Below are 15,364 nucleotides of genomic sequence, written 5' to 3' on the forward strand. Positions count from 1 at the left end.
CCGCCCAGGGAACTTCAGCTATTGGGAGGTATAAAAATGCAATAATAATAATAATAATAATAATAATAATAATGATAATGATAATCATCATCATAATAGCAGCTAGATCCAGCCACCTGCCATGGCTTGGAGCACTGCTTTCTTTCCACCAGTCATTGCCATGAGGTACTTCTGCCCGGGCCCACTGACAAAGGAGGGGGACCATCAGAGGGCAATTTGCCCTCCAACCTGCAGCCAGACCTGGGACAACGTATCCCTGCAGTTCTGTTTATGGCTGCCTTCTTGCTCCCCCTGTGACCTGTTTCCCTTCCTCCTTTCTCAGACTCCAGTCACTCCTGATGCTGTGCCCAACTGTGGCAAACTGAATCTGGCCCTGAAGTTCATCCCAGCTGGCTCAGAAGGTGAGACTGGAAGCCCTGGTTCTTTTCAAGGCCCTCCCTGCTATCTGGGTTTCTGGATTGGGAGACGGGGGTGGTGGTGGATTTTAATGCGTACCTCAAGGCAACTGTTAGCCAATTCCAATTGGCGGTGGGGTGGGGGGAGAACGAATGGCTCTAAATATAGCAAAAATGCTCTTCCAAAATGGATGACCTGGGTGGTTTTTTTGGAGCGGGGGGCTGGATTTGCTGAGGTGCACCTTAACATCATGGTACCCCTGTATAGCAGGGAAGGACAACCCAAATGGAGGAAGGAGGGTAATGACCTCTTTATCCAGCCTGTCAGTCAGTCACCGCTAACTCAGAACTTATCCGTGTCTTGGGCACATGGCTCATCTCAAATGTGCTCCCTTCTCCGTGGGCATAATGGCGTCAAAAAGGATGTATGGCCACATGCCTTGCCATCAAGGGCACACGGCCATGGCCACGCCCCCTGCCGTTATTTGGTCCTGGGCAGGTGCATTGGGAGGACGACTTTCCCCATGTGTCTGATAGGAACAGGCTTAATTGCATACAGAACAAGCCCCAAAATAGGAATGTCACACAATGTACAACAACAGGAGAAGTCAAAGGTATTTCTTTTATTTTATTTCAAGCGTTTCTTGGCCTCCTTTCAGGGCAGAAGCTCTCACAAGGCAGCTTACAACAATAAAATACTAAAAGGAGGAAACACATGATCACAATAAAAGAGCAGTTAAAAACAATAAATCCAGCAAAACAATAGCAGCAATAACAGTGCTTGTCATGGGAAGGCCACGGTAAAAGAAAATGTTTTTAAGGCCTTCTTAAAAGCCTGCATGGATGGTGCATGGCGGACCTCCAATGGGAGATTGTTCCAGAAGTTTGGGGGCCCCTGCAGAGAAGGCCCTTTCCTGTGTGGACACCCACCTAATTGCTCTTACAGGTATAACAACACTGCTACAATTTGGAAGTGACTAATATGAGGATTTGCTCTACATGACATTGTCTTGCGGAGATTTTGTTTTTTTTGTTAGGCCTTTGAAATAATTGGGGGCGATATGCACAGTTCAAATAAATTTTGTGCTCAGTATTTATAGTTTATTGTATTAGTCACTTCCAGGTTGCAGCAATATTGTTGTACCGTTGACTTTTCCTGCTGTTAGTTGCATGCAGGCCTTTTCCCCCTGAAGGAGACCCACTCACACAACGAAGCCACCTTGGCGGGGCAGGCAAAGCCACCATTGCTGAGTCAGCTGCAGGCTGCTGCCTCATCCCCAGATGCTTCAGTTGCAGGATGGCTTCCCCAGTGGGGAAGGCAGCCTGCAGGCAAGTCCCGCAGGGAGGAATCCAGGAAGGCTCTGTGGACCAGATGGGCAACCTTTGAGGGTCCTAGAGCCAGAAACACCGTGTTACAAGGACCCTAAAGCTCTACTGTGTATAGATCCTTTGGGGACGGGGTGGTAAAGCAATGTAAAATCACACACACACAGAATACAAGGAACATGCAGAGCAGTCCTGGGGTGGGGAGTTAAGTGATGGATGATCTGTCACTGTCACTTGTTGGCTTCAGCCAGTCAGAGCAGGGGGTACGGGGGTTCTCTTGTGGTTTTCGCCACCGAAAAATTCTCCCGCGAGTTTCAGTGGGCAGGAAATGATCTGTGCCAATTCCAGGATAGCATAGGTAGGTAAAGTGTCCAATTCTGGGGGTCTCTCAGGGGAACAGAGGGGCTTTGGATTCAGCAGTGGCTAGATGGCCAGCAGCAGACTGACAATCTCAGCCCATCAGTTTCCCTATCAAAAGCCCGAGTCAACAGAACACCTGTTACCTGGAGACATAACTAAGTTGTCAAGCAGATCTCCCCCAGGAGAGAGTTCCACCATCGCTACGCAAACCCCAGAAAGGCCATCTTGCCTGTAGCCCACCTGCCTAACATCTCCAGGCATGGACACCTGAAGGCTGGTTGGACAGGTTCATACCAGTATAGGTGTTTCCCCCCCAAGTAAACCATTTAGGGCTTTCATTGGCTCTGGTCAGCCTTCTGGAGTGGATCTCTAGATTTTTGGACTTCAATTCCTATCAGCCCCCAGGGTAGCTGGTCTGGGATGATGGCAGCTGTAGTCTAAAACACCTGGAAGCCAGCATGCTGAGAAAGGGTGGCTCAGAGCCAACATCAATGAGTGTTGCCTTCTCTTGAACCTGATGGATCTGACCCCCGACATCAGGAGGAGGACCTCATTTTCACCTCCATTAACGTGGCTTTATTTCAGAGAAGGGGCTCCCTCCCACTGGAGAGCTCCACATCTGGGTGAAGGAGGCGCAGAACATTGTTCCACGCCGGGGCAGCACAGCGGATTCCTTCGTGCAGTGGTGAGTGGTTTCTTTAAAGATGATAGATGTCAGGATCTGGGAAACTTTGCTAGCCTTAAGTGATGTGAGTATGCCAACCACAGTCAGAAGCTCCATTTGCTATTGGCCATGAGCAAACTCTCCAGATCTCAAGGCATAAGGCAGTCTCCTATGTTCCCAGCTTTATAGGAACATAGGAATCTACCTTATACTGAGTCAGATGGTTGACCCATCTAGCCTAGTATTGTCGACACTGACTGGCAGCAGCTCTCCAGGGTTTTAGGCAGGAGTTTTTCCAGCCCTTCCTGGAAAACCTGGGGATTGAACCCAGGACCTTCTTCATGTAAAGACGTTGCTCTACCCCTGAGCCACGGCTCCTCTCCAGGTTCCCCCCTCCTGTCTAATTCACCCCAAAGATTCACCTACCTTAACCAGAGCCTCTCCCCACACCCTTCCAGCTACATCCTCCCTGATGACAGCAAGGCAGGCCGCCAGAAGACCCGCATTGTGAAGAAGAGCCTCAGCCCCATCTTCAATCACACCATGGTCTACGACGGCTTCGAGGCCAAAGACTTGGCTGAGGCGTGTGCAGAGTTCACCCTCTGGGACCGTGAGAAGTTCTCCAAGCAGCGGCTCGGAGGCCTCCGGCTGAGCCTTGGCACAGGTGAGATTGCCAAGTTGGTTGGGTTGGATGCAAAGGGTTTTTCTTTTTGCCAGGTGCTGATTTAAGACGATGAAGCAGTGCGTGTCCATAGAAAGGAATGTGCAGATGTGGGTTCATTAGAATCAAAACAGCTCAAATGGCTTACCTTTATTCTGAACGAAACAGGGGGCTTACCAGGGTGGAGGCTGCAATCTTACAAGCACATAGCTGGGAGCAAGTAGAATGTATGTCTGAGTAAATATGCGTAGGGTTACGCTGTTAGACACTCCTGCAAAGATGAATATCACTGCAGGGGAAAAGATACAGGCTGAGCTTTCCTGAAGCATGAAGTAGTCGTAATTGTGGAGGGTAGGGGAATGTTACAATTTCCCCTGCCTTCAATCTAGTAAGTGTATTTTAGGATTGCAACCTCAGAGCCAAACTGTCTAACTGACCTGTTTTTCATTAGCAAAAGCTAGCCATAGGAAATCCCAATCTACATTTGGAGGTGGAATGTAACTATTTCCCTGCTTGAAAGACACCTAAGCTGCAATTTGCAGCAAATAGCAGCTCCGAGGGGGTGATTTTCAGTGGGAAATTTTTCAATGGGAACAGCAGCATTCCAGTTAGCACCCAGTTGGGGTGGGTGGGATTCATGGCCTAGCATTTTAATTTTCCACAATGCCCAACGATGATGCTCTGGGGGGGCGGGGGGCATTGAGAAAATTTAAATAGCGCTCCCAGACCCAGTCACCTAGCGCTGGGGAAAAATAATTGTTTGAAGCAGGGCAGGTGTCAGGAGCGGATCGTCACGTGCTGCTGTCATTGTAGGGAAAATGACTTGGTGTCTGAATGTTTTCCTGCAGGGAGCAGCTATGGCCTGCCAGTCCCCTGGATGGATTCGACGGAGGAGGAGCGCCACATCTGGGAGATGGTGTTCACGAACCCTCAGCAGTGGGTGGAAGCTGGACTTCCCCTGAGGACCAATTTGAGCCCTAGGACCTTGGCCAAGCCATAGCGGAACGCCTGTCCACAGTGAGACGACGGGGAAGCGCTGGTCCGTCTCCAGAATACGAGGACCCGATGGATGTGGATGGAGGATCCCCATCGTCTCCAGAACCTCATGACAACAGCAGCGCTGGCTTTGAAAGGACCAACCCTGCCAGGGTGCAATAAAAGACATGGTGCTAGGAGCCATGCCCACTTGCTGCTGCCTTCTCTACCTGAAGGTGCCTGCTCTCACAGAGTTCAGGAGGAGAGCCTGCAAGACTCCCAGAGAGGGATAACTTTATCAGCCACTATAGTTTTGGGGTGGAGATACCCCACGGATAATAGCCACGTCTACCTACAGTCATTTTTGATTTTGCTTCTTGCCTTCCCAAACGTTACACACTATTGACAAACGCAGTTTCCTCCACTTGTTTATTAATGTCTCCCTTCCTCACATCTCCATCCTTGTTGCTACTCAAAGGAACCCAAACAGTCCCCTTGTTAAATCACTCCTGCTTTCCCTCCTGCTGATCAGCAGGTGTGTCTCCCATCATCGCCCAGTACTGAACCAATGACGCTGGAGCTGTGCATTTTGGTCTGCGGATGCGGGGCGGGTGGGTTGTCTGGCATTGCTGAATACGCTTCGCTAGCTAAAATTCGACTCGTGCAGGGATCTTCCTGGAGCAGCCTGCACTGTGATACTTGCAGGGTCACACAGAAGCCTTATGTCCCTTTTCTTTTGAGATCCAGGCCGGTGAAGGAAATTGCCATTCCCCCTTTTTCTCAATCCAAGAGAGAGAAAGTGTGCACATTGCAGATTTTGGCAGGAGCGCTTCCGACTCCATGAAGTGGTCTCCGGACCTTATTTACCAGAGCTGGAAGATTTTTCCCCACCTTCCCCAGCCAAAGGAAAGATGGCAAGCCAGTTTTCATTGCCTCAATGTGAGGACAGTTAACCTGCACCTGGAAACCTGCAATGACTCGTTTTTCTTCTTTTTCACTGCTGGGTGAGAAAGTGCCGTCCAGAGCTGGGTGCCTTGCAAAGAACTCCAGGTCTTGCTCTCAGTTGGCTGTGCATTGCATCTGTTGGTCAAGGGTTTCTCGATGTTCTAAGATGGCTCTCCAGATGCGGCACACCATGCCCCCCCTGCCAAGAAAAGCCAACAACAACAACAAAATCAGCCGCTGGGCGTGTCGTGGTGAAACTCTGGTCTGTTTGGCTGATGTGACTTGCAAGATAATTATGTTAATAGTGGGTATAGCAGATCACCCAGAAGGCTTCCCAGAAACTGGACTGTTCAGAACACAACTGTATTTGGATGAAAGTGGAAAAGCTGCAGCTGCTTCACATGCTATGTGAAGAGCTACAGTCATCAACGAACTGTCTTAATGTATAAGCTATTGCCCCATGAATGGCTTCCAGAATGATTTTTTAAAAACTTTCAGCGGCAGCACTTGGGTTTCAGCCCCCTAGGAGTAGGTACGCTCAGACCCCAAGCCTATATTCTAGGCTGACTGCAGCTAGATTCACCAAATTGAAATAAAATGTAGTTTGCTTAAAATTGTCGCATTGCCAGGGGTCCGGATGTTTTTGTGAAGATGCGCAGGGCTCTGTAGAGTGGTGAGAAAGAATTAGGGCTTCGTAGAGAACATTTGCAGGGGGAGGGGACCCAACATAATTGCCTCCCTACCTATTTTTCCGCAAGCTGGGACGGAACTTTTCCCCCTGAGGGGCTAGATCACACCACACTCCCTGATCCAGAAGGATGACCATAGCTTAGTGTAGAGCAGTTGTTTTGCATGCAGAAGGTTCCAGGTTCAATCTCCAAGTTGGGATAGAAAAAAAATCTTCCTGAAACCCTGCAGAGCCTCTGCCCAGCGGCGGAGAGATTACTCAGTTAGGTAGACCAATGGTCTGACTTGATACAAGGCAGCTTGCAAATATACAACAAGCCCCTCAGGGAGAAGGGTTCTATCCCAGGTATGCTAGATTTCTGCTTGCAGAGAGATTTTTCGACAGGGAAGCAGTCACAAAAGTGACTCTGCCACCTCTAGCTAGAGGGAAAGCCCAGAGAACTAGTCAGTATAGCCCAGAACTCCTCAACCGAACTATGATTACCATTGCTCTCAGCCATTATGGCCAATATTCAGGGATAATGGGAGTTGTAGTCCAAAGCATCTGGAGGGCAACAGGTTGGAGAAGGCTGATGTAGACTTCTCCAGCTTCCTCTGCTCCTGTCCAGAATTTGGTTTCTAACAGCAGCGTTTGGGAAGCTCAGAAGGAAGGCAGTGTCCTTCCCCTATTGTTAGAGCTCACCATCTGCTATTTGGAGATAGACTGCCTTCTGCCATGGAGGTTCCATCATGCTGTATAGCCAATAGCTATTGCTAGATGAATACTTCATTATCTTCATCCCCAGATCAGACTTGGCCTGGGAGGGGAAGCAGTAAGACTGGGGCCCAGCCACACGTTCGGCCTCCTGTCTAGGCCCTACCTGATGCAGGTGTACCGGAGGTCATCGGCCGTGGCATAATTCAACAGGTCACACAGGGTGAAGCCATGGTGCGAGAGCTGGGAAGAAGAAGGAAAGGCCTTAGTGATGGCCGGCCAAAGAGGGCGGCTGCAGCCAGGCTCCTCCCCAAAACGGGAGAACGGAACTAGCGGGGCTGAAAATACAGGTGTGTTGCAGCTCCTAGTTTGCGGCTACAGCTCTAAACCAAAAGTATGGAATGCTTTAGATAGGCAAAAAAATCTTTCCGTCCAAGGGTAGAATTCCATTTCAGAGAGCTTTTGGGGACCACTTTCCAGTGGCGGATGGGACTAAAATTACCCAAAGTACCAGCATCTTTAAGCTTAACCCTCTTAACTGCCAGTAATTAAGCCTTCGGAGACCCATTTCAATCCTTGAATCAGGTGAAAATGGCACAAAAGCCAAGAAACTACCAAACTACCAGGAGAAAAGTAGTGGCACCAGGGCGAGGAATGTAGCCAGATGGGGGAACTTTTGAGGGCCAGATTTGCCACCCACACCCCGGCCTGAGGTTCTGCACCCCCTAATGTAGCCTGGAAATTCTATGCGCAATCTACGATTCCCAGTAACAGGAGCCTTGACACTTGGGTGAGATGGAAAAATGGTGCAGGCTGAGCAGAGGCAGCTATAATTGCCAGTATAAACATTGCCTTAAAATCAGCCTGGTACTTAAAGTACACGGCCTGGTAGCCACAGGCGACAAGGGATTCCACGTAGGCGAGCGAGGGGGCTGACCAAGGAGGGCTGGATTGCCCTGCCCCCTTCCTCTGCACCCAAGCATAGAAACCAAGCAGGTTGCCAGAGCAGGGACGGAATTCTCCGCTCCTCCTTTGCCACCACAACCCCTTAGCAGGCTTGTAAATTTTGTGTGCAGGTTGTGGACTCCTTTATAAGGCTGTCTTGTTTATTATAGGGGAGACTTCAGCTAAGGACCACCTGCTAGCAACAAAAGATAAGGCTCCAAGTCCTGCTGGGCTTGGCCATTCTGTATACAACATTAGACACCATGGGTGGGATCCAGATTTACACAGAAAGAAAAAAAGGGAGAAAAGTCTCAAGATGCTCTAGACAAATTTATTATGCAGCCTCTTGCTTTTTGTTAGACCTTCTTCAAGGGGCTGTAACTATACAGATAGAATTTTTTTACAGCCCCTTGAAGAAGGTGTAACAAAAAGAAAGAAGCCGAAATCTGTCGGGCTTTCCTACAGATAATTTGTCTAGAGCATCTTGAGACTTTTCTCCATTTTTTGTGTGTTTATTTTGGAGGCTCACCCACCTTGCAACCCTGGGAGCCAGATGTAGCCAGACTCCAGAGAAGATCCATTGAAACTGATGGGACAAGTGAGTCATCACTCACTAAAGTCGCATTGATTACAATAAGTCTACTCTATGACTGAATCTGGATACAACCCACAGTCTGTTTCTCTCTCTCTCTCTCTCTCACACACACACACACACATACACACACACACACTTTCAGGGCTTTAGCTCCACCCCAGGAAAAGGATGGAGAACAGTCTTCCCCCAACCAGGGACCTTATAGATGTGTTAGGACTACAAATCCCATCACCCAGCCAGCACACTCATGGAATGTGGTGTCTGGGGGATGATGGGCATGGCCATCCAACAGTTTTGGGAAGAATGGCCAAGAGTATTTGCTCTCTTTAAAACAGAAAAGCAAAAAACGAAGGACCCAGTACGAAAGCTGCAGCTCAGCTGCTTCTGCTCCAAGGGTCTTGACACCATGCTGCCCAGCCATGCTGCCTGGAGCCAGGAGCTGATGCTTAGGCCACCAACCCCTTCCCCCCCCCCCCACCGCCCCAAAGTCACCTACCGTTGCAATTGTGGGTTTGTCTGCACCGTGTTTTTCTAACCACTCGACAAGGAGGGGATCGGCACCCTCTTTCCCTCTCTCCCAGGAAAGAGTTGGGGAAGTAGAGACTACTGAGGAAGCAGAGGGAGAGGAAGGAGGGGTCAAAGCAGAGCAACTAACGCTTGCTGAAAGCCCACGGCATGACCTTCCCCCGGCGCCCTTGCTTCAGGTGAATGTTGGTACTGAAAGGCAGGCAAACTTCCAACCCGGGCAACAGGACTGAGTCGATGGAATACCGGGCTGAAGAAGCAATGCACAACGTCATGATTGGAAGAGGATTCATGAGTGTGGAATAGAGATCTCTCCCCACCACCACCCACCACCCTCCTTCCTCTATCACTGTATAACAAGGCCTCTCTGTATGTTGTGGCGCCAAGAGAGAATACGCTGCTGGATGCAAAAGAATTCAGGTTTCTGAAAGACGCTTTTTAAAAAGCCAAGTTTCTAACCCTCATGGCTGTGAAGACCATAGATCTCAGAGGAGGGGCCGTAGCTCAGTGTTAGAGCACATTCTTTGCATGCAGAAGGTCCCAGGTTCAGGCCCCAGCGTCTACAGCAGGGCGGGGGAAGCTGTGGGCCTCCCTAAGTTGATGAGCATCTACTCCAGTCATCTTTCACCATTGGCCAGGCTGGCTGGGGCTGATGGCACCTGGAGTCCAAGGACATCTGGAAGGCCACAGGTTCCCTAGCCCTGATCTACAGTTTCTCAAGGATCAGGTAGCAGGTGACGTGAAAGGCCTCTGCCAGTCAGTGTTGACAATACTGGTTAGATGGGCAAATAGTCCAAACTGTACAGCAGCTTCCGATGAAAACGACTGAAAGCAAGCGGACAGCGTCTGCTGAAATCTCTCAAGCCACGGGAACATAAGAATGAGGATTTCCAGGGAATGTGAGCAGGACTTGAATGCCCCCAATAAGTTCTTTGTCTCTGGCAAAACCAGAATTATGCAAAATAAGTGCACCCGAATGCAAACCTGCATAATTGAAACTGGTTTCAGAATCTAGCTATTCTTGGCACGGAATCTGGATCTACTGGGTGCTTCATTTTAAACTGTTTAGCCCGGCGCGCGCACAGTCTTGCGCACAACCATGTCATATGCATCCTACCCTCTGGCGCCAAATGGTGCTGCCGCCAGTGACCTCACCTATTGGCGTTGGTCTACTTAGCATGCAGACGTCGCGTTCTACTTCCTGCAAAGCCTCCTGCAGGAGCCTCTGGCATTCGCGCTCCTTCTCCATCAGCTTCCACTGCAGCCTGGAAGAACGCAAGAGGTCAGAGGGCGACCATTTGTTAGTTTGCAGCAGAGAAGGCAGATGTAAGATTTTTTAAAATGTATGTGGACAGAGACAAATAGCCCCTGAGAAAGGAAATATCTTTCCAAAATGCCTCAGAGTTATTAAAGCATTTTTTAGGTACTTGAAAACATATTCTCCTGTTCTTACGACATACAGAAGACCACGTCCACTGTTGTTAGGTAGCCAAAGAGGAAGGAAGGAAGGAAGGAAGGGAGGGAGGGAGAGGAAGGAAGGAAGGAAGGAAGAATGGAAGGAAGAAAGAGAGGGAGAGAGAGAGAGAGAGAAAGGAAGGAAGGAAGAATGGAAGGAAGGGAGAAAAAGAGAGAGAGAGAGATAGAGAGAAAGGAAGGAAGGAAGAATGGAAGGAAGGGAGAAAGAGAGAGAGAGAGAGATAGAGAGAAAGGAAGGAAGGAAGAATGGAAGGAAGGGAGAAAGAGAGAGAGAGAGAGAGATAGAGAGAAAGGAAGGAAGGAAGGAAGAATGGAAGGAAGAAAGAGAGGGAGAGAGAGAGAGGAAGGAAGGAAGGAAGGAAGAATGGAAGGAAGAAAGAGGGAGAGAGAGAGAGAGAGAAAGGAAGGAAGGAAGAATGGAAGGAAGGGAGAAAGAGAGAGAGAGAGAGAGAGAGAGAGAGAAAGGAAGGAAGGAAGGAAGAGAAGCCACCCAACTGCTAATGGTGATTTTTCCTGCCCCAGAAAAACTCTAGGAGAAATTCACTCCTCTCCCTGAAGAATGTTCAGTGATGAATACCTATGCAAAATGATCACGGTGGTGATGCCATCACTGTGATCCCCCTTACATTTCATGTTTTAATCAAAACATAAAATGAGAAGAGCAATATTCTAGACCACATAATTATAGGAAAAACTTAGCTCAACAGACCCCTTCATGGATTGCTAGTAATTACAAGGCTCCCCTGGAATTCAAACTGAAATTCTTTTGAGAAATTTCAGCCCAGCTTCTAGAAATATCTCGAGCCACCAAGCCAAATGTGGCTCTCCAGTTTTGTGGCAGGGCCTGGCAGGTTGCCCGGCATGCAATCCTCGTGCGTGCAGGAGGGAGGTTTGCGGAGCCCCCAGTGGTGGCCTCAAACATGGCGGGTCAAACTGCCTTAGTTCGTCTCCAACCACTCCCCACCCCAAAGGGGCAAAGGCCTGCTGCCCTTTGACCCCCAGCCCAGGCTGGCGAAGCCAGAAAGGCCTCACCTTCTCGTCTCGGCCTGCAAATGGTTCAGCTGGGCCATGAGGGACAAACGGCCCTTCAGAGGATCCTGGGAGTCCAGCCAGCTGCTGGTGGTGGTGCCAATTCCGGAGCTTGGCGTGCCTGTGTTGCCCTTGAGGGGCCCGTCCTGACTTTTCAAAGATGGAGGCTCCTGGGTTAAAAGGCTTTCGTCCTCTTCTTCCTCCGGGCTGCTCAGGTGTTCCTGGCCTTCCCTCCGCGAAAGCTGTGGTTTCACTTTGAGCTCTGGAAATGAATGATTAAAAAGGGGTAAAGCATTTCTAGAGCAACAGACAGCGCATGCGGGTGTGGCTGGGTGTTCACAGCATAGTGGTACAGCACACGCCCTGCCCTGTAGAACATTCCTCATGGTTACTTCCCAACATTTCTATTCAAAAGATCCTGAGAGCTAGAAAAGCCTTATCAGGGCTGGATTAAGACCTGCTGAGGCCCTAAGCCACATTAAGATTCAGAAGCCCCATATCATAAAAATAAAGAGAAAAAAGTGTATCACGTTTTAATAGGAAGGGTAATGAAAGGGTACCACATAGCATTAGGGGATGCTTGTAGTTAAACAGTGTTAGATAGGCTTCTCTGAAAATAAGTATAAAACCACTAATAAAGTAAGTTGATCTGAACATCTTCTAAACTGGCGTTAGTTTGGGCTCCTTACCTCCAATACTAAATGCTGTGTTGCCACACTTTCTCAATATAAGGCAACTCTGCTGTATGTCAAACCAGACTTTCCAACATATTTAGAAGCCCCTCATAATATGAGGCCCTAAGCCAGGGCTTACTTGGCTCACTCTTAAACCCAGCACTGGCCTCCATCCAGTGCTGGCTCCAGGTTCCAGAGGGCTCTTGGGCAGGACATCCTCTCTCTGTTCAATAGCACTGTCAGCTGCTGCTGCTTGTCTTCTTCATCACTGCTACCACCTGCTTGCTTGCCAGGGCAGAGGAGCAAGGACTAAGCAGACAGTGGCATTTACTCCCCTTCCTCCTCCTCCCCCGCACTGTTTTCTGGGCCAGAGCAAGAAGCAGGTGAACAAAGAGACTGTGGGGCTCTTGTCAGTGGGCCCCCTGCTAGGGCGTGGGCCCTCGGAAGCTGCCCGGCTCTGCCGACCCTAGAAAAATTTTCAATTTTTTCCTTGAAATTTTTTTTCAAGGAAAAAAATCCACTTTGGTTGTAAGGTAACTCTGTTTCATTGAGCATAATACAGCTGTATGAAGAGAGTCCTACAAAGAACTTCACTGGCAGTGTGAAAAGCAGATATATTTATACACAGTAGCATTTTAACCCAATTAGCAGTTGGAAAGATAGCATCTTACTAATTAGCAAAATTCTAAAGCAAAACAAAGACAGATCAAAAGAAAACTTACTTCATTCTACCTTATCAACAGATGGCCCATAACTCTTCTAGCAAAGTCAGATTGACCTGGATGGTAAGTCCTCTTTATCAAGCTAGTCTATTTGAATTATACTATATCAAAAAGGTCTTGAAAGTTAGAAATTCCAATTAAGCATTTCCTTCAAATTACGTAATTTCAGCCTGCATGCATCATTCTAATCCCATCATGCAGTTCACTTGCAAGAACCAAAACTACACACAGAGAGCTACATACAGAGCAGGTAGATCAAGGCCTGTGGATTTGCTTTTTCAATAGCCACCCTGTCTCCACCCAAGACCCTAGAGATTTGCTCCCTGTCCATCTCATATTTCCGCTGAAGCAGACTCATATCTGCTTAATTTCAGCTTCCAACGTGGAACCCACTTTCATATTATTTTATTAACCCTGCATCTTTCTGCCTCAGTTTCTAGGGTGGAATTAGGTAACCTGCGACCGTCCAGATTTTGATGGACTCTAACTCCTATCAGCCCCACCCAACATGGTCGTTATCCGAGATGGTGGGAGTTATAGTCTAACAACATCTGGAGGGCCATAGGTTCCCCATAACCTTTTCTAGGGTGACTTAGAGTAAGGATCTTGGAATTGTTGTAGATCACAAGCTGAATATGAGCCAACAGTGTGTTGTGGCTGCAAAAAAAGCAAATGCTATTTTGGGTTGCGTTAAGAGAAGTATAGCTTCCAAATTGCGTGAGGCACTGGTTCCCCTCTATTCGGCCCTGATTAGGCCTCATCTTGAGTATTGCGTCCAGTTCTGGGCACCACACTTCAAGAAGGACGCAGACAAGCTGGAGGGGGGGTTCAGAGGAGGGTAACCAGGATGATCAGGGGTCTGGAAACAAAGCCCTATGAGGAGAGACTGAAAGAACTGGGCATGTTTAGCCTGGAGAAGAGATGATTGAGGGGAGTCATGATAGCACTCTTCAAATACTTGAAAGGTTGTCACACAGAGGAGGGCCAGGATCTCTTCTCGATCCTCCCAGAGTGCAGGACATGGAATAACAGGCTCAAGTTGAAGGAAGCCAGATTCCGGCTGGACATCAGGAAAAACTTCCTGACTGTTAGACCAGTACGACAATGGAACCAGTGACCTAGGGAGGTTGTGGGCTCTCCCACCCTAGAGGCCTTCAAGAAGCAGCTGGACAACCATCTGTCAGGGATGCTTTAGGGTGGATCCCTGCACTGAGCAGAGGATTGGACTCAATGGCCTTACAGGCCCCTTCCAACTCTACTATTCTATGATTCTATGAATAAAGATCTTGTAACATTAAGAATATGGTTATAGGAAAAACTTCGCTTCAGCAGCCCCCTCGTGAATTGCCAGTGATTAGCATGTGGGATATCTCAAGTCATTCGGAGTTCCCAGCCTCATTTCTGTAGCCTCTTGTCTTTCTGCATTTACCATATCTACACCCTACACTTTTTCTCTCTGATGAATTCATGCTAAACTTAGGAAAAATGATGATTATGCATCTGTCAACTCAAATAAAATCCTCCAGATCTGGAGAGTTGATTCTAATCAGAATGAGAATTCCCTAGCATTTCAAAGTTGAATTATCTACTTTGTGGTTGTTGGTGTGTGTGTTTTAAAGGTGCAGGATTCTAGAGTGCTTGCAAACACACACCGTTTGCATCTGGGACACACACCGTTTTCTTCTCTGCACCCATTCCGTTTCTCAGGCCAAGGCAACTCCAGTCCTGTTCCCCCACCCACGAGCCAAGCCCTGTCTTCCACCCATTGGACCTACCTGTTAAGAGGATGGTAAAAGCAGCCTGGACCGCCTGCCCCATGAGATTATCCAGAGCGAACACCCAGTGAGGCTTGATCTGAAGCTTCCGCAGGGCCTGCTTTACCTGTGGAGGTGGGAGAGGACATGTTCAAGACGGGCCGAGCACTTTTGCTCCAGTTAGCTCTGGGCGCTCTCTCTACCACTCTGGCCACGGCCAATCACCCTGCCAAAGGAGGTGAGGCAGGTGGCTACCAGGAGCAGGGCCTTCTCTGCTGTGGCACCCCGGCTGTGGAATGAGCTCCCTATGGAGGTTCGCTTGGCACCTACATTATATGCTTTTAGACGCCAGGTGAAGACCTTTTTATTCTCCCAGCATTTTAACAGTCTAGAAATAAATTTTAACTTGGTGTTTTAAATTTGTAATTTTGCATTGCTGCTGTTTTTATCTGGTTGAGCTTTTATATTGTATTTTATAGTATGGTTTTATACTGTTGTTTTATACTTTGAATGTTTTTAATTTTTGTGAACCGCCCAGAGAGCTCCGGCTATTGGGTGGTATAGAAATGTAATAAAATAAATAAATAAATAAATAAATAAATCACCAAGCAATGAACTGGATTGAAGCAGCCCCTCAGAACTGCCAGAAATGCAGTTGCAGCAAATGCTGCCAGAGATACCCACCGTCTAAGAGACGGAAGTCTAAAAACTGCTGGTTTTCCCAATCCTTGGCACCCGTTCATTGTCTATATGAGAGACTATTTAGACATTGATAGACATAACTGCTTCTCCCTGTTATAGCTTGACCAAAGGGGGAAGCTTATGAATGTGCTCCCTATAACCTCTACAGTTGGCAACACTTTATACCTTTGTTCATTTTAAAATCTATTGATGTTAAATGCTACTGCGGCTTTTTTTATTATTATTAATTTTGAAA

At 48.2% G+C, this 15,364-nt stretch overlaps 2 protein-coding genes across 2 annotated transcripts in view; one reads left to right on the forward strand and one right to left on the reverse strand.

Annotated features, from left to right (window-relative positions):
- SYTL1 (synaptotagmin like 1) overlaps nt 1-5,940 on the forward strand; it is a 31,298-nt gene extending 25,358 nt beyond the window's left edge. The window contains exons 11-14 of the mRNA XM_063140468.1: nt 323-401; nt 2,667-2,766; nt 3,204-3,409; nt 4,255-5,940. Coding sequence (XP_062996538.1) covers nt 323-401; nt 2,667-2,766; nt 3,204-3,409; nt 4,255-4,406 — 537 coding nt within the window. The 3' untranslated portion in view covers nt 4,407-5,940. The remainder of the gene's footprint in view (nt 1-322; nt 402-2,666; nt 2,767-3,203; nt 3,410-4,254) is intronic.
- The window catches only part of MAP3K6 (mitogen-activated protein kinase kinase kinase 6), a 67,960-nt gene continuing 58,036 nt past the window's right edge, over nt 5,441-15,364 (reverse strand). Inside the window, exons 23-28 of the mRNA XM_063140464.1 lie at nt 14,449-14,554; nt 11,281-11,539; nt 9,928-10,037; nt 8,744-8,853; nt 6,874-6,950; nt 5,441-5,525 (exon numbers count right to left, since the gene is read on the reverse strand). Coding sequence (XP_062996534.1) covers nt 5,441-5,525; nt 6,874-6,950; nt 8,744-8,853; nt 9,928-10,037; nt 11,281-11,539; nt 14,449-14,554 — 747 coding nt within the window. The remainder of the gene's footprint in view (nt 5,526-6,873; nt 6,951-8,743; nt 8,854-9,927; nt 10,038-11,280; nt 11,540-14,448; nt 14,555-15,364) is intronic.

The sequence above is a fragment of the Elgaria multicarinata genome, chromosome 13, assembly GCF_023053635.1.
Source record: "Elgaria multicarinata webbii isolate HBS135686 ecotype San Diego chromosome 13, rElgMul1.1.pri, whole genome shotgun sequence".
Lineage (NCBI taxonomy): Eukaryota > Metazoa > Chordata > Lepidosauria > Squamata > Anguidae > Elgaria > Elgaria multicarinata.